The sequence below is a fragment of the Dendropsophus ebraccatus genome, chromosome 3 (assembly GCF_027789765.1).
Source record: "Dendropsophus ebraccatus isolate aDenEbr1 chromosome 3, aDenEbr1.pat, whole genome shotgun sequence".
NCBI lineage: Eukaryota > Metazoa > Chordata > Amphibia > Anura > Hylidae > Dendropsophus > Dendropsophus ebraccatus.
In genome coordinates this window covers 139,300,630-139,320,024 of record NC_091456.1, presented here as the reverse complement: position 1 = coordinate 139,320,024, position 19,395 = coordinate 139,300,630, and the positions used below count along the sequence as shown (strand labels likewise).

The 19,395-nt window shown below is 40.6% G+C and overlaps 1 protein-coding gene across 2 annotated transcripts in view; it reads left to right on the top strand.

The window, feature by feature from the left end:
* IQGAP2 (IQ motif containing GTPase activating protein 2) overlaps nt 1-19,395 on the top strand; it is a 195,886-nt gene that overhangs the window by 168,420 nt on the left and 8,071 nt on the right. For both annotated transcript variants that reach the window (XM_069962769.1, XM_069962768.1), the window contains 12 exons: nt 339-410; nt 496-565; nt 1,135-1,343; nt 2,996-3,145; nt 6,082-6,245; nt 6,343-6,567; nt 7,737-7,877; nt 10,238-10,322; nt 11,510-11,742; nt 12,920-13,052; nt 16,078-16,180; nt 17,363-17,504. In XM_069962769.1, coding sequence (XP_069818870.1) covers nt 339-410; nt 496-565; nt 1,135-1,343; nt 2,996-3,145; nt 6,082-6,245; nt 6,343-6,567; nt 7,737-7,877; nt 10,238-10,322; nt 11,510-11,742; nt 12,920-13,052; nt 16,078-16,180; nt 17,363-17,504 — 1,727 coding nt within the window. The remainder of the gene's footprint in view (nt 1-338; nt 411-495; nt 566-1,134; nt 1,344-2,995; nt 3,146-6,081; nt 6,246-6,342; nt 6,568-7,736; nt 7,878-10,237; nt 10,323-11,509; nt 11,743-12,919; nt 13,053-16,077; nt 16,181-17,362; nt 17,505-19,395) is intronic.

The window sequence follows — 19,395 nt, the reverse complement described above, 5'->3', positions numbered from 1 at the left end:
GAAGTTCAAATCCATACCATCCAGGCATCTTTGGCATCCTTGGTTTTGGTCCTGCATGTGAATTATTACTGTAGAGAAGAGACAACCCCTTTAAGATGATACAGTATGAAAGTATGTTTGGCTACAAGGGAAACTGCTTCCACCAGAAAAATCTGAATGTAGTATCTGCTGTATGTTAACTTTTTGTACAGTCAGGAATTTTTTCGGTAATAAGGTTAAAAACCTATTTCATACAGTATGTCATGCCTTCAGTCCACTGGGACTCAAGCTGATTGTCTTCAGTAAATGAAAAGATATATATTTATTACCCTTATAACATATATTATTGTATTGTTTAGATTCAGTCTTGGTACAGGATGTTAAAAGCCAGAAGAGAATATCAGAAGAGACAGAAGTTTTTCAAGGATCACGTATGTTATTTCTTTTCCTCAACAAAATACAAGATAAATCAATTAAGGGTGATGAGATTAAAGTAACAGGCTTTTCTTTGTTTAGGAAAAAGAAATAGTTAAAATCCAAGCATTCTTGAAGGCCAACAAGGCAAGGGAGGACTACCGGACATTAAGTAAGTGACAGCAAAAGGACAAAGATTGTGAATGGAAATCTGTACCTATGCACAAGATGTGTTTTACAAACCACTGATTGTTCTGGTGGCTGATGGGCAATCTCCATCAGAACTACCATTGGGGAGCATTTGCAACTGCTTAGGCTAGGTTCACACTGCGTTTTCAGCATCCGTTTAATGCATCCGTTTTTTGCAAAAAACGCATGAAAAACGGATTGCAAAAAACGGATTCATTTGTTTGCATCCGTTTTTCCATTGACTTCCATTATAAAAAAAAACGGATCCGTTTTTTTTGGCGGACCAAAAAACGTTACTGACCCTATTTTTCTGGACGTTAAAAAAAACGGATCCGTTAAACGGATGCTGAAAACGCAGTGTGAACCTAGCCTTAGTGACAAGGTCTCTATACACCGTATACCTTTGGTGGCCATAGCCACCGACTGACAGATGGTGTTAGTAGAGAAAGGGATGGATGGAAAATTACACATAATTGTAACTGTGATCTTTACTTAAGCTATTGACCTGTAGGTTTGCTCTGGAATCAACATTTTCATTTTGTCTACCTTTAGTCTGCTCAGAAAATCCACCACTGAACGTGGTGCGAAAGTTTGTCTATCTCTTGGACCAAAGTGATTTAGACTTTCAAGAGGAACTGGAAGTGACCAGACTTAGAGAAGAAGTTGTCACCAAGATTAGGTCGAATGCGCAACTGGAAAAAGATCTCAACCTCATGGACATAAAAATTGGCTTGTTGGTGAAAAACAGGATCACTCTACAGGTTAGCGTTATTGTAAATGGCTTGTTCTTCATTCCTAGAAAATTTAGGAAACAGGATGGCACTCCCATAAAATTTCTTTAGAACAGCAGAAAAGATGTAAACCTACAGATTTCCTATATAAACACATCCTGCATGACCATCTGGCCAAGATGAAGCATGATGGAGGTTGTAGTTTACATATGCTTATGTACATATCAATAATGCTCTCAATGTATACCTTTTAAAGGGGTTATCCAGCGCTACAAAAACATGGCCACTTTCCCCCTACTGTTGTCTCCAGTTTAAGTGGGGTTTTAAAACTCCGTTCCCTTGAAGTAAATGGAGCTTAATTCCAAACCGCACCTGAACTGGAGACAACAGTAGGGGGAAAAATGGCCATGTTTTTGTAGCGCTGGATAACCCCTTTAACTGAATGTGAACAGAATCTTACTAGATAATGTCTGGCAACAGACAGGCTGAAGTTGATAGACTTTGAAAGGGTCACTGTTTGAACAAAGAGATGCAGGATGGTTCTTTTGACAAATTGACAGTCATCTAGGCTGTTCTAACCAAGCTGTGTTGGGAACAGTGGTTACGAAAGGCGTGCATACATGACACACGGGCTCCATACGGCCCTGTCAGACCACCAGTACAGAGTAGGATTGGATATTCTAACAAGCATGAGCAGCTCCCAAAGTTTTCTTGTCCACCATCTAGACACAGTTGGCAACATAATTAAACACCCCTTTCTCTGCCTGGACCATTCTCAAGCACTTAGCAGAAGTAAATCTAGTGTCATGACATTACATGCGCTGACATTGACAGTCAGCCAGGCTACCTTGGTATTGTGAACAAAAGATTTGGACTGTTGTGGACTAGAACCATATCATCTATAGTGATGGATGACGGTCAGCTTTTTGGGTATGGAGGCCTTGTGGTGAGCACTTCAATCCTGCTTTGCTGTGGAGCAACACACTGCCCTCTTCTGGTGTGATGATTTGGGGAGCCATCACATAGGACAGTCGGTCACCCTTAGTAGCGATACGAAAGACACTAACCGCTCAGTGATATTTGCGGAACATGTGTTGCCATGTGTTAAAGGTCAGCTGCAATACTGGACACTACTGAAGGACAGATTGCTTTCTTTTAGAAACAACACAACACCTTTTTTGTGGACAAATAAGCAAATGTACTATTTTATGATTGGCTAAAAAACAGCAACAAGTACTGGCACTACATATTCCTAGGGCTCCTTAAAAAACCCATCATTTATTTTGGCAGTAGAAGAATTTGTGTGTCTTACCGACAGTTCATCCCTAAAATGTCAGTTCTGAGAATGCTCTTGAATTTACCATATTGATTGAAGTTAGTCTAAACCCTGGCCCTTTTGCAGAGCAGTTTGTGGAGCCATGCCAGGGGAGCTGTACATCCCAGTATTTAGGTGAAAGGTAGGGAGCGGTTCTCAGTAATATGACACATGTAAATATAAGGTTACAACATGTTATTAAAGCAGGATGGTTACAGAAAACGGGAACCATAAAAATTGCCGTTTTCAGAGGAAATGTGTCAACTACGGAAAACTGCTTTGTTCATCTGGGAAAGTCCTCTTAGAAGTAGATGAATGTTGTGTACATGTGTATGCTAAACATGGAGCTCTGTGTATCTCTGTGCAGGATGTTGTGTCTCACAGCAAGAAACTGAACAAGAAGAGCAAAGGTCAAGTAGAAGAGATGCTAACAGTCGATAAGCAGGGTATTAAAGGGCTCAGCAAAGAGAAAAGGAAGAAACTGGAGGCATACCAGCATCTATTTTATCTCCTTCAGGTAGGTGTGCACACTGAGGCATACAGGCTGCAATCCAAGAAGCCCTTATATATACACTAACAGTATATGAAAATAAGAAATGGTTGTTTGAAATAATAATTATAATAGGAAATGTTTCCTTTTAATTCTCAATGTGGTGTCCCTGTCCCACCACTGGTGTTTTTTGTCTCTCCTGTGCACCTGTCAAAAAGCCTTTTCTCTCAGGTTAAAGTGGTGATGAGGTATTCTAAAGTTTCACCACTGGGTGTCAGTATTTTCTATGTCCTTATTTATGTGCACAGCTGAAGTCTGTATTGGGTTAATGTTTTATGTATGTCAAGTGTTTATTGCTGACAAATAGGAGGTGCTCTCCTCTTTTGACCTATTGTCTTACTCCTTTCTCCTGCACACACGCATCCCCACCTCTCACAGAGAGGCACACTACAAGCCCCTGTAGGAGGAGTTTACACTGGTGGAGAAAGTGCAAGTTGGTCTTATCCAGATTCTCAGAGAGGAAGGACACAAAAAAACACTGTTCCTGCTGTATTTAAGCCAGGGCCTGGCTGATGCCAGGACCCCTGTCAGGGACAGAGTCGTTCAAGTTCAGTTGAGTCTAGTCACCTAAGTGTATAGATGCAGCAAGAGACCAACAGTTCTTTCAGTACTACTATACCTGCTAAGCACACCAAAGGGAGAGGTAACCGAGGAACACCCTAACCTATGCCACAAACACGTCTACAACGAGCAGGGTAGTATCTTGACCACAAGAGGAACTATTCCGAATAGGACAAAGCTACCGTAAAGAAGGTCTACCCGCAGTGTAGGTAAATGGGACACCTCGGACACCTAGCTACACCCAGATAACCACGTCTGGGGCTTGTACTACCCTCCTGGGATGGGTTCCACGATACCAAGGACAGAAGGTGGTCAGACCAAAGTCTATACACAAGTCTTTACTTCAAAGATATTTTCAGGAGTACATTGCTACACGGGGGTTGGGGCTCCTCTGGCCAACTCCTCTCCTCTACTCTACAAGCACCTCTACAATTACCTCTCTTACTTTTTCTCCAGCACCTTCCTCCAGCACAAAAGTCAAGCACTAAAGTCTGTGTAAACATTTATCTATTCTGTGAAATGTGTACTGTTGTATTGAAAAGCCTGACAGTAAAGCTGTTCTACTTCTACTACTGGGACTGTCATCTTCTATATGCACCGGTACCTATACACACAACCGCACACCTTGGGTCATTTTCCCCCTTTCTATGGGTGCCGGTACTGACAATCCGGGTGGGTCAGTTGCCACTCAGGACTGCCATGACAAGAGCCCGAGGGACCTGCAACAACCCGCCAGGTTACCAACCATTTAGGGAACACAGCCAGCCATACAACAAACAGGTCCCAACATCACACCTGTGTGCTGGACTAGCACTGGCGTCACAACACTAACACCTCTGGCTGAGCTGATACAAGCGGGCACTCACCACATCAAGAAAGGGCTACACTTTGTTTACTGGTACTGAATCTGTGCCTTATTTAATTAAAGGGGGACAAGTTGCAGTACCAAATACTGCCAAGGCGTTTCATAAAAGAAAATAAACTTTTTTTTTTTTTTTTTTGCGGATCGCATCTAGTACACGTAATACATAGGAAGCACTGTGTAGCTGTTTGTTTTACTTTGCTGCTTTTCTTCCCGTTACAATCCATCTCCTTGTCATCGCTTTCTTCTTTTTGTAATGTGGCAGTTTCAGCACTGACATTTTGACTTCCACATAGATGAGATTCTCATTAACCGCGGCTTGTGGAAATCAAACAGAAAGATAAAAAGAAAGGTCTGGGAACCTCAATGTCAACTATATATAATGACACATGTTAAATCAGGGTACAAGATGTCCGGACGGCTTCAAGTGATCAGTCAGGTTTTCTAATTTTGCTTACATCTCTACAAGAATAAAAAGCTACAAAGCCTCCACTACACTTGATACAGGGTCATACTCTCCCACCGGACCCCTGGCTCTACCACAATAATTAGATCTGGAGTAAAGAGAAGGCAGCCATGTTTGGAGCTTGTCACATCCCTCTATGGTCTATAATTATATTCTTATTAAGGATGTGCATACAAAAACAACTAAAATGAGGATGCAATTAAAGATGAATATGCATGCGTTCTGTATACATGGAGGGGGGACCCTCAGAACCAATTCCTCTGGTGGGTCTAAGGAACTGCTGTTGAACTTGAGTATATATTCAATATGGTTACTTAAAAAGTGCCCCAACATAACAAAGCTGCCGCTGCTACCTTTCCTCCGATGGGGCTGTCCCAGTAAGATCCTCCTTACCCAACCAGCAGAAGATATATGTGATAATATTACAATTTAGCAAGATGGCAGACAATACTCTATATCATGATCACTGTCTGTTAGACAAGGATTTATTTAAGGTTGCAATGTTCCCTCTCTCTATATATACAACTTGCTGCAAATTTCCATTTACGGCATCACTGGGAAGAATATTCATTTCTTATTCTTGTATGTACAATTTCATATATACTGTATACATTAGACATTTTTTTGCTAACATTGGGACAAATTTATTAATTCAGTGTACAGTATTAATGCCAGTTCTTTAGCTATAAAAATCTGATGTTTGGGCTGTATGTCATATTCGAGTTAGTTGTGGCCATGCCTGGTATTACAATTTAGAGAAGCTCAGTCCCATAGTAAAGCTCATTACTATGCTGTTTATAATGTACAGTACACAGACCGTGAAGGGATAGTTTTAAAGACTTTGGTAATGCTGAATATTAGTGATGTGTAAGTGTTTATATAAAGAGAGGTCTAGAGTCATATCCCCTGCTATGTCTATTCAGGTCTATGTTGCCCCTAAGTTTTGGGCACTATATTACTATAATTTTCTATTGTGGCACTACACTGTGTGAATTTACATCTTCTTTTTTTCAGACTAATCCAACATACCTGGCCAAGCTGATTTTCCAGATGCCTCAGAATAAGTCCACCAAGTTCATGGACACTGTGATCTTCACCCTGTATAACTATGCTTCCAATCAACGGGAGGAATACCTGCTTTTAAAACTCTTTGAAACTGCATTACAAGAGGAAATAAAGTATGTATTGATGCGTTTAGCATGTCCTACATTGGTGGTCTTCAACCAAAAACCACTTATACGTTCAAGTATGGCTCATTTCTGTTTGTTTTAAAAGGTCCAAAGTTGACCAGATACAAGATATAGTCACTGGGAACCCAACAGTTATAAAGATGGTGGTCAGCTTTAATCGAGGAGCCAGAGGGCAGAACACACTGCGTCAGCTGCTGGCACCTGTGGTGAAAGAGATCATTGAGGATAAGTCACTGATCATCAATACCAGCCCGGTAGAGGTGTACAAAGCCTGGGTGAATCAGCTGGAAACAGCCACTGGAGAAGCAAGGTTAGATTATGGTTTTACCTATTGGCTTACATAGGGGCTATTCGCTTTATGCTGGTTCAGTACAGTAGCGCAAAGATATGAACAGTTTCTGAGCTCCTAGCATCATATTGAACGATTATGCCAGGAGTTCCGAGGTCTGGTACATAGTATACAATCCGTGTACAAACCATATATTGCGGAAATGTGAATTGCCCTTAAGACTGAGTTTACTTCTGCTCAGGAGGAAGCGATGATGGAAACACAACAGGACTAAAGTATGGTCAATGAGGTCATCAGGGAAATAAGGCACTGCCATTACTTTGCTTTATGCTCCTATGGTGAAACAGAAAAACAGAAATAATATGCAATTATCAACCCTGTCTTTTATACATTTTGGTCCAATCTAGGTTCTAGCACAGTAAGATAAAAATATTTAGCAGCATTGCTGTATTTTTATGTGTATGGCACTGAAGAATTAATATGTAATGCACAGCTCTAGCTACCCCAATGTAATAATCAATATTCTATGTAAAACAGACAAGCCCTCAGCTTTTAGTGAAACCTACATAGTTTCTTAATTATTATTTATTTCTCTGTTCTGTTAGTTTTTTGCAGCCTTTTTTTCTCACTGACTCTATCAGGTAGTCCCCTCTACTATTGCTGTGGGCACTATTAATACCATGATACTAGTTTGAACGGAATATTAGTGCCTCAATTATGTTGGAGGCAAAAAGATACATTGCTTCTTTTAAAGGGATTATCCTAGGACTTTTTCTGAAAAGGAAATATGCTTAGACACAGTTAAAACAAAAAAACAATACTCACCTGCTGCCACTGTTCCAATTGTGCCCATTACCACTGAACAGCACTTTTTGTTTTTTTTTATTCTTGACACAAAGAAGTGCCCACTTTTCAATCACTCAATTCTTTATAGCCCCATCTAGGCTTATTGCCATGCAAAAAAAAATTTGTTTCCGGTCTCCCCCTTTTAAACAAGGACCACCATAATACACTGAAAACAAAGCAGAGAAAGTTGTCACCTATGAACTGTAGAGTAAAGCTATTTAAAAATAAATAAATAAAACTGCAAAAGGAAGCTATATTCTGGTTGATGTGAGGAGGAGTAAGGGTAAAGTTAGGTAAGCAAATCAACTAAATGTCTAAATGGCCAAGGTGTTATTTTTTTCCAGCAAGCTACCTTACGATGTTACCACTGAGCAGGCGTTATCACATCCCGAAGTTGTCAGTAAACTGGAGTCCTCAATACAAAGTTTACGTACTGTGACGGACAAAGTTCTGCAGTCCATTTTCTCCTCCCTGGATCTCATTCCGTGAGTAGTCTTGTACTTGTACTTGTAGTTGGGGTGTACATTGTTTAATATCCTAATTTACTTATGTATTTGCTTAATGATAGCAAGGCTTTTTTGACCGTTTTATTGGGAAGTGGAGTATTACTCAATACAATTTGCTATCTAGAGAAGTAACTATTATGTCTCGGCACACACCCAACACCAATGATCATAAACCACCATTGTCTCGCGAGCTATGTACTTGTTCATTGGAGACAGACAATGCGTTTAGTTTATTTATTTATTTTTATTGAGCATCTTGAAGATTGTAGATCCCAGGAGTACATCTTGGATATTCCATTCGAAGTGAATGGCTCTTTTCTATGCACACACCTGTTAGCTCCCAGTGTAGGGTAATCTGTAACTCCGGTTTATTTTTGCACTTCTACCTTGGGAAGTCTTGATGTCACCTCATCCTGTTCAGCATTGATCAGGTTTCTTGCTAGAGTTAAACTTCCTAAAATACGACCAAGCCAGTAATGATAAGCATATGTTCGCTCAGTGCTATGAATAGCTATAGTCCTGTCTGACCTCACTTATTGAGCTCTCAGTGTGCAGCAATGTATAGCTAGTACATAGGTATGCTAATAAACTCTGCAATGGAGTTCATGTGATGTCTGGGAAATGTTATGTTATCGTAGTTAGGATGGTAATAGTAGAATAATTACTTCATTTACCACCAATTCCATGGTAATTCATTTACCGCAAATACCTTCTTTGTAAGTTGGAACCAGAATGTGACCCTAAATGTCATAGCTAGATTGTGGCTGAAATCTATACAAATAAATGGCAATAATAGTAGGATCCATTTCTCTATTCTGAAAAAATAGAATGAGAAATAGGAGGAGGACTCTCATGGGTTCCATAACTGCATTCATGGCTCGAAAATCAACAGGTACACTGTAGAAGGCCAAATATAGTCTATTCTTGGTCTGCTATACACTGGTGTATGATTTATTTGTGGGATACAAAAACATGGTATACTATGCTTTATCTGTTAAAATAATGAGAAAGTAGTCCGTTATATTCCAGTGGTGGAGACTTAAAACAACATCTTAATGGAGCTTAAAGGGAAACTATCAGCAGGTTAGAATTACTTTGATCCTCAATGCTGTTTTTGGGAACTTGGTAGTTTATTAGATATGTAAATGAGTTTGGTGCACTGGGAGTGGGACTACCACCCTCATGGCACCAAGCTGGCCCAGCCCTTCTAATGAATATCGGGGTGTGCTCTGCAGTGGCGTCACTCCGGCATTCATTATTGCTGTGTGCTGGGTAAATACTCATTAGAAGGGGCGGATCGATACATTCAACATGGTAGTCCCACCCCAATTAACCAAACTGCCTCATTTACATATCAAATAAACTACAAAGTTTCCGAAAGTGCGACATAGATCAAGGTAAGAATATTACCATCTTCCTCAGCACCCATTGCACTATGCATATGACATATTAGCAGGCTGGATGCTGGATGTTTCCCTTTAACAGGTATATAGAAAAGTGGGAGGTGAGAACAACAGACATGTTTTACTATATTTTCGCATAGACTGTAGACCATTCTCCATAACTTTTAAATTGTGTGCAACTTTCTGCCCCATTTTATAGTAGAATGACCTGCTTTGGAGCATTCTACCTAGTGTAAGGGCCCTATTACACATAACAATTATTGTTTGAAAAATGGTTAGATCATTTGGAAAAGAACAATAATCGTTTGTTTAATTGCAGGCAACAATTAAACAAGAAATCGGTGATCGTTTGATAGAATTTGAACTTAGTTCGCGAAATGTTCGCACATTGTTATGTGTAATAAGACGTCGTTAGGTCGTTCTTTCTGAAACGAATGCAGTAGCGACAACAGGATGACCGCAAGAACGATCATAAGTAACGATGATCGTTCCGTGTAATAGGGTGAACGATTTGAGGTCAATCGCCATAGTGGTCGTTTGAGATCGTTTATCGTTAATCATCGAAAAATTTGTTCGTGTAATAGTACCCTAAGGAGACCAAATGCTTTCCTTTATCACCCCCTTCCACTAGCCAAATAATTAGTTTCATTCCCCCTAGAGTGTGGTGTAGGGGTTCCCACGATAAAACTCTAATATTATAATAATATATTGTATAGGCTTTAAACTACATGTGACCATACTGTACATTAAACATACACTACACATCATACACTAATGATGGGGCTATACGGTAAGCTCCTATTCTTTAATACACTTGTGTCAGTATTGTCTGTATTCTCATTAGCCCTATGGAGCAGACACCTTGTTATTAGAATAAGTAACAGATCATCAGTCCCAATAATAATAATTTTCCACCTTGTTTGACTCTTCCTGAAGGTATGGCATGCGATATGTGGCAAAGGTTCTGAAGAACTCCCTGCATGAAAAATTCCCTGATGCTACAGAAGATGAACTCCTAAAGGTTGGTGATTTTACTGCTCTTTGATAACAATACACTTGTAATTGTAATTCTAAATTGTTAGTTGTTGTCCCAATACTTCAACATGATTAGAGCCAAGACAGTAGTTACAGGACAGAAATATCATATAGGCTGCTGTAAAGCCCAGGGAATGGACATTGTTGACCTATAATGGTGACCTTCTCCATGCAGGTTACACAGTCCTGGCATTAAGAGAGTCAGTAACTGATCAAGTCCGTCAAAGAGAAGGACAAATCTACTGTAGCAGTGGGAGGGGTTTGAAAATAAATCCGGAGAGAAACTCCTCAAAAAATGGCTATATAGGCTGTGTTACTTTAGAAAACTTTTGTCCTCTCTTTAGAAACATGGTAAAACTTTTGAACTGTTGTAGTTCAGGTGTTGAGACCCCCACTGACCATTAGAACAAGCTGGCAGGAGCGCTTGACTAAGCGATTCTCTCCCCTCACCTCTCCTCGCTGCATTCTCCATCTCGCTGCTGGAGACAGACTACTGTGGTGACAGTCTCCTGCAATAGGACAGAGGGCCCAGCCAATTGGGGAGTGAAACACTTAGCAGAGCGCTTCTCCTGGCATTTTCTAATGATTGGTGAGGGTCTAAACACTCAGACCCTGACTAAAAAACGCTTTGACCTGTCACACAGACATGTCAAAAGTTTTGATTAAAGTGATAGTCGCTTTAATCACTTTGATATTTGCTGTTCATGGTTTTAGTTCCTTGCATTAAAATCTAAACATATATTCAGCCTTCTTAACGTTTCTACTTTGCAGTACTATCAGTATGAGTGAGCTTTTCACTGAAGCCACGATGTAACTATGTCCCCTATTAATTGCTGTACTCCATTGTGTTTGGATATCATTCCATTGTTTGTACTCCTCCTTTTCTGTCTTGGTTTAGTATACTGCCACTCTCACCCTGCAGGTGGCACTGTTCCAGTTAGTGTTCCTGTTATATAAGTACATGACATCATACAGAAGTTACAGTCCTGTATTACTCAGACTCTTGCACAAACTTTTTATAAACTTGGCCAGGCTGGCATATGCATCACATTACACATGCGCCAACGTGGTTTAAAAAAAAAAACAAAAAAAAAAACAGTGCCCGTTTGTTCTCTGTTCTACATATCCAATGTTTTCATAGCAGTTGCATATCTGTCTTCCCCTTCCTTACAGATTGTTGGAAACCTCCTTTATTACCGGTACATGAATCCTGCTATTGTAGCTCCAGATGGGTTTGACATCATTGACATGACAGCAGGAGGGCAGATTCATTCAGACCAGAGGAGGAACTTGGGTTCTGTGGCTAAAGTCCTTCAGCACGCTGCTTCCAATAAACTCTTTGATGGAGAAAATGCCCATATGTCTTCTATGAATGGCTACTTATCTCAGACCTACCAGAAGTTTAGGTTAGTCATTTCTATTCATTTCATTGCAAGCGTTAAAGGAGTTATCCGGTGTTAGAAAAACATGACCACTTTCTGCAGAGACAGCACAACTCTTGTCTCCAGTTTGGGTGCAGGCTTTGCAGCTCAGTTCCATTGAAGTGAATGGAGCTTAAAGGGGTTATCCAGGGCTACAAAAACATGGCCACTTTTGAACCACTCTTGTCTCCAGATTGGGTGGGGTTTGAAACTCAGTTGCATTGAGGTAAAGAGAGAGGGGGAAAAGTGGCCATGTTTTTGTAGCACTAATTGCAAACCACACCTGAACTGAAGACATGAGTCATGTTGTGCTTACATAGTGAGTCTAATGCTACGTTTACACAAAACGATAATTCGCCCGATCGTACGATTAACGATGTCTGATAGACGGTACGCTATATCGTATGGAAAATTCGTTTTGCGATTGCTTAAGGCTATCTCACACATTGGTTAAATTGGCGAACGACTGTTCACACGGAACGATCTGTGAATTTTTTACGAAGTTATTGAAAGATCAAAATGAACGATTTCTCGCTCGACGTTTGATCGTTCGCTGCGTTTACACGTACGATTATCGTTCGAATTCGATCGTTATTGTGTAAATTTGCACGATAATCGTTCCGTGTAAACGCAGCATAAGCTAGTCGCCTCGTTGGTTCAGGCTGCTATTCTCTTCCTACCCTTGCAGCTCTGCCCCCCCTAAATGTTTTTATACACAGCAGACAATCACAGTATATCCAGGATTATAGTTCATTACAAAAAAATGGTAAATGGGAAAGGTAAAAGACTTGTTTATAGCTATTAAAAGGGTATTTCCATCTCAGCTTGTTGTCTCATATCCAGACACCAACAACAGCTCCACAGAGAATGAATGGAGCTCAGGCTGCAGTGGCTGCGCACTCCATACATTAAGGGATCACATGCATCTCCTTTCTTAGGATCGATGGAGATCCCAGAGGTGATAACCAGCTGATATAAGAATACCTCTTTAATCAGATGGATGCCTTTTTATTAACACGTCCTTCACTTTTAAGTATTCATGACCACCCCATATTTGTTTCATCAGTAGTTTACCTTATTGCATTACTTTCTATTCATTAGGAAGCAGGAAACAACACACAATAATGCAAATGCAAATATCTTATTTCGTCCTTGTATGTAGAAAATTCTTTCAAGCTGCCTGTGAAGTTCCAGAACCCGAGGAGAAATTCAATATTGATGAGTTTTCTGACCTGATCACGCTAAGCAAGCCTGTAATATACATTTCAATAGAGGAAATTATCAATACCCATTCGGTAAGTATGCCAGTAGGTAAACTTCCCTACATGTTTCTCTATTTGCGTTCAAATCTTTAAAGATGCAGGAACTACAGGACTTTAGCCTGATTGACCTATTCATTAAAACAATAGAACATTAAAGACGGGGAGAAGGGAGATACAGCTGCACTTCTCATTTAGATTTTAGTTAAACGCAAGGGGGTAAGAGGGGAGGGGGTATTAGGGCAGAAACAAATACATTTGCAGATATACAATTTTAGAGACCATCAGAAGGAAGAGAAAAGCAAAATGTGCTGGTTATGGCATATGTTCTGCTGTTGCACCATGTCTTTTGAATAGCTATAGAGGGGATTTTTGTGAAAACAGGTACATTTTAACAGGATGTATTGTGTCTTACATTATTTGCGTATTTCAGATGACTTGCCCATTGTCTGTGTGATCTGATAAGAGATGAGTATATGACCACAGGAAACTGTTGTCTCTCACTGCAGTAGATTGCATCTTTGTGGCTTGGAGGTTAGCATTGCAGCGCTGTACATCTAGGTTGACTACATCAGCCTGCAGTTTGTATGTCCTTCCCATATTTATGCAGTATCTCTCAAGATAGTCCAGCTTCTACCCTCCTTCTAAAAGCACAATTCTAGGTCATGTAGCAAGTAGTCTGAGATATTAAAAAATTTGTAGTGATTCCCTAAATTATGTGGGGTCCAGAGAGTAGCCATTGTAAAGATAAAGCAGTAGCCACCATTTGCTTACGGAGACTGGTCACTGTAGGTAAGACTGGCTCACAGAGACTGGTCATTGTAGGTAAGGCAGGCTCACAGAGACTGCTCACTGGCTCACAGAGACTGCTCACTGTAGGTAAGGCAGGCTCACAGAGACTGCTCACTGGCTCACAGAGACTGCTCACTGTAGGTTAGGCAGGCTCACGGAGACTGGTCAATGTAGGCACAACTGGCTTGCGGAGACTGGTCACTGTAGGCACCACTGGCTTGCGAAGACTGGTCACTGTAGGCACCACTGGCTCATGGAGACTGGTTACTGTAGCCACCACTGGCTCATGGAGACTGGTCACTGTATGGTTACTAGCAATTGGCTACTGTACGCTAATAGTGACTGGTTACTATACTGTATGTACTGGTTACACCAGTAACTAAAAGCAACTGAAAAGCACCACTGAATATAAGAGGCATAAAGCAAACACTTTTTGGCCCTTAGCATTACTTGTTCTAGTGTTTGTTACCATCAGCTCAGACAGTGACTCAACACACAGAGGTCTTCTAGGGACCAGTTATTAAACTTTGTGTCCAGGGGAGGATGTGAATGAAATTTACACTAGGAAAGAATTACACACACATACATTTCTGTATGTGTCCTGGAGATCAGCGACCGGCGGTGTGTCACTGACAGCTCTGCCGGTAGTTACAGTGGCAGCATCCCCCACTCATGTCTCTTATCAGTAATGTAATAAGCTGGATATTCCTAGTCACACAATATATTTACACTTAGCTGCGGAAATTAAGAGCTATTTCCATCTTGTTCCTTGTCATTTGTCCCATCTGTTATTATTTGTTCTGAATGAGGCTGAGAACAAAACTGCAGAATGTAACATTTATATCTTTTTCCATCTGGAAAGAGGAACGACGTGTTCCACTATACTGTTGGTATTTTTTCTGGGTAAAGTGAATACTATCAGACAAAACCTCATAAAAACATGAAGGGACGAGAAAGAAATGTTAAAGTAGGACTCATATTATTTGTGTCAGACAGTAGTGTTTATTGGGGATGAGAGGACTGGCAAAGAAAAGCCTGATCAGGACAGACAGAAAGTCCTCCCATCCCCTTCTCATTCATCAGGTACTTTTAGCAGTTTCTTGTTTGCAATCTTATATGTGATTATAGGGTCGCTGCCATCGTGTTGACTTTGTGCTCCACACAGTTCAGCATGGGGAGATCTAGCTTAGGTTCAGTGATTGATTTGCCAAAGCAATGTCCCATGCTCCGCAAGTTCTGTGCACAAGCCATGTTCTACTTAATAGGACTCATGCACAGAACTCGCTGGGCATTGGATGGTTGGCTTGGTTGAATTTTTCCATGCCCAACTGTGGAGAGCACATGACAAAACATAATGACAGTGATCCTTTAAGATAAAACCCATTCTAGACCCCATGGCAGCCACATGGTCCCAGTGGTCCCCCCAATGTGAAATGATCATACTTGTTTTACGGTAGTAGTGCCCAAGATTGTTTCTATCCCAATTTGCAACTTTACATAGTGTTACACACTGTATAGTCAGTAATGCTACTGCCTATTAATTTACAAGCTGTGTGTTATGTTTGACCCATGGGCTTCATTTTTCTAAAAAAAATAAATAAATAAATAAACCGGACGGTGTTCTGCGAAACGGATCTGGGAGATCCTAAGCATCATGATTATTATGATGTCTGGAGCTCCTAAACAGTTTAAAAGTCTGCGCTAGTGTACTGACACAGCCATGTGACTATGTCAGTGCACTAGCGCAAACTTTTAAACGGCATAGGGGCTCCCGACATCATAATTAATCATGATGGCTGGGATCTCCCGGGTCCAGTTAGCAGAACACCGCCCCTGTACTGACGGAATTCTACGGACGTGTGAATGACCCCTTATTCAATTGGTTATGGTGGCTCTATCTCTGCTGGGAAATGTAGTTTACCAAAATTTGTCACACAAGTTTTGCAAGAAGTAGAGACCAATGGTCTAGAGCAGAGCTTCTTAATTCCAGTCCTCATGGCCACCAACAGGTCATGTTTTTAGACTATCCCATACAGAGAATACCTGTGATAATACCTGATAATATTATCACCTGTAACATACTAAGGAAATCCTCAAAATGACCTGTTGATGGGCCATGGGGACTGGAGTTGAGAAACACTGCACTAGAGTATATTCACAGACTACACCTACTATTTTGGGCTCAATGTGGTTGACGTATTATGAGACTTATGTAGCTTTCTACATGTGAACAAAGCTTTATGACCCTGTTGTCCTTTTTCCTTTGTAGCTGCTTTTAGAACACCAGGATGCAATATCCCCAGACCACAATGACGTCCTGCATGAACTACTCGAGGCTCTTGGTACAGTGCCTGACGTCGAGTCTTTTCTTGGTAAAAAAAAACGTATTTTATTGTATTTAGCGTGCTAGTGTGGTTTGCTTCTGTCAAGTAATTTCCTCTTTGCAGTTCTGTGGGGGACTAGATAAGTAGTACAGATGAATATTACTAGCTATTTTTTGTCACGTTCCAAAACAATGAAGCTTCTGTGAACCACAACCTACGTTTAAAGTAAAAAATGGTCTTTTAGAAGAGTAGGGTGTTATAGAAGATGGCCAGTACACACAAAACCTATGGGAATTCCCTCTGTTATGTGGAGTGGGAGATCATCACACTGGGGGCCGGCAGGCTTGCCCTCAGTGCTCTGGGATGGGGCGTTGCTCCTGAAAAGACCGACGCCATGCACAGTAAACCGGGCAATGGTTTTAAAAAAGGACCATGCCACCACCACCCCGCTCTGATCCGTAAAGGTAAAAAACCCAAAGCTATGTACTCGATGTTCACTTTAAATCTTTGGTGTTAAATGGTCTCTGTGATGGCATTAATTGGAATTTTTCACACACCTCAGTGAAATAAATAAAATCCAAATCCAGGTAAATTCTTTATAAATACATAAAATCAGAATAATACGTCCAAAAGTATATAAATATATAATATTACAATGGAGTGATTTTGCATGCTAAGTTACATACAGTGCTGTATATGAAATAGTTTACAGAAGTTAAAGCAAATTCCTTAAACCTGCATAGACATCATATGGTTTCATTTATGCCTACAGACATATAGTTTGATTTATGTACAGAGGCTTTGTACACGTAATTGTTTTTCTCTAGAAATTTCACAAAGGCTGTATGTATGCATAAACTTGTTGCTCTTTCTGATCAGTGATTTCTGAGAATGGCGATGGTGGAGCAGAGGTGAATGATATTTATCATTTAGAGTGTGTGTGTGTGTGTGTGCATATATATATATATATATATATATATATATATATATATATATATATATATATATAATTATGTATACTATATATATATATACACCAGCCAGACCACTGCTTTTTGAGTAGAGTGGTGGTCTATAACCTAGACAGCAAGCTGTCAACCAAGGGGCGGGAGAGAACAGCATATCAGAAGAAGAAGGCATGTTTGCTAAATGAATGTATATGTAAGAATATAAAACTTGACGAGCCCTACGAGATTAGTATAAAGCTAGATATATTATTTTTCATGGCAGGTGAGGGAGCCATTGACTCCAATGATCCCAACAAAGAAAATGCACTTAGTCAGATGGCAAAGACTGAAATTTCCCTGTCATTAACGAGCAAGTTTGATTTGCGAGAAGGAGAAGATAAAGATATGAAGAGCCTTATGATCAAGTAAGTCACTAAATATGGGATTAACACGACATAAGTGCACAAAGAGCCTGGATCATAAAATCATTATTTGAATGGCAATGCAATGTCCTAGCTGTTCCTACATGGCAGATGTTTAGGAGGGGGGGAGCCCTAGAGAAGGATTGGGCATATTTAATCATGCCCAATCCTTTTGTTCTCATAGGAGATAAACCACCACCAGAGGATTCTGACACATGTTCACTGCCCTTTTAGCATTGTGAGACAAGTTGAGGAGAAATATGTCAGCTGACTAAAGGCCCTTTTACACAGGCTGTTTACCGGCAATGAGTGTTCCGAAAAACCCTCATTCAGCTGATAATTGGCCCGTATAAAAGTGCCATTGATTAGGCGACGAGCTGGGAAATGCCTGGAGAAGTTGGATGCAGCCCTAATGAGTCCTAGAAAACATATGGATACAGCCTATGTTTCCAGGCAGCCTTAGGGCTGCATGCAACTTTTTTAGCCACTGTTATAAGAGTCACATGGGAACACCTCTTAAAGGAATTAGAAAAAACACAGCTACTTTCTTTTAAAACAATACAGGTTGTGTATGGTATTACAGTTCAGCTCCTTTAAAGGGAACCTGTCACCCCCCGAGATCTCAGACGCTGCAGCCCGGCGCGCGGGCTGAGGGATGAGTCCAACACCCATAGAGAATGACAGGAGAGTCCAGCGCTCCGTCATTCTCTATGAGCGTTGGACTCATCTCTCAGCGCGCGCCGGGCTGCAGCGTCTGAGATCTCCGGGACCCGACCATCTTCAGAAGCGGGACCCAGCACGATGAGGTAAGTATAGGGGTCTCTAACGGGGGGTCGGGAACCTGTCACCCCGGCATGGGGGGTGACAGGTTCCCTTTAACTTCAATGGAACTGTCCAGCAAAACCCACTTAAAAATAGGAGAGGAAAGGACAGGAGAGGTGCTGTTTCTGCAAGAAAACAGCCATGTTAACCCCCTTAAAGTACTGTGCAAATCAATAAATACTATCTGTGAATTTATCAGTCGATCCATATTCATCCATCCTGTCTGTCAGATTAATATTTTGGTTCTCTTTATTAAGACTTATGTGCCTTGAAATATGTGGCATTTACCTTTTGTTCACTGATGCTTTATGTCATGCTCAGAGCTGCATACAGGGGAAAATAATTGATAGGGAGATAAAACAAAGTAGACCTGTCTCTTAGCCTATGGCTGTTTTGCAAAGTTATAAAATCATGCTTTCCTCCTAAGCTCCTTTTGCATGCATGCTTCCTGCCTCTCCCATCTCTCCCTGCTCTGTATGATTGATGTATAGTGCTCAGTACGGGTGGCCAAGCAGGGAGGGGTAGGGAGGGCGAGGAGGTGTGCATGCAGCAGCCAAGAATGGAATTTGACACTTGAGCTTTGAAAGAAAATGTGATTTTATAACTTGTTTAATCACCTTTAGTTATTAGCCCATGTCTGCAGCTATAGGCATGAGAATAGAACTGACATGTTTCCTTTAAATGCTTTAAAACAATCTTCCTCTTTATTATAATGGGAATCACTTGTTGTCCTGCCTTTCTGTTAACAAAACTAATCAAAATCTTCTTAAGTAAATTGTGTATGCTTTTTTAAATTTATTTGACTGTTCAGAGACTGGACTGCAAACTTTCCCATGTAACTGGATGATAAGTTCCTTTCATAACTCTTAATAAACAAACTACATGGGAATCAACTGTGACACACAAGGACAGGCCCATTTCTCATATTTCCTGACAGTGTAACCATAATGCCCCCTCACACACAGCCATAAGTTTTAAGAAAAATGTCCTAGTCTACTGTGACGCTGAGCAGATCTGTCCATAAAAATCATGGGGTTCTAGTATTTTGAGACCAAAGAATATTATATTTCCT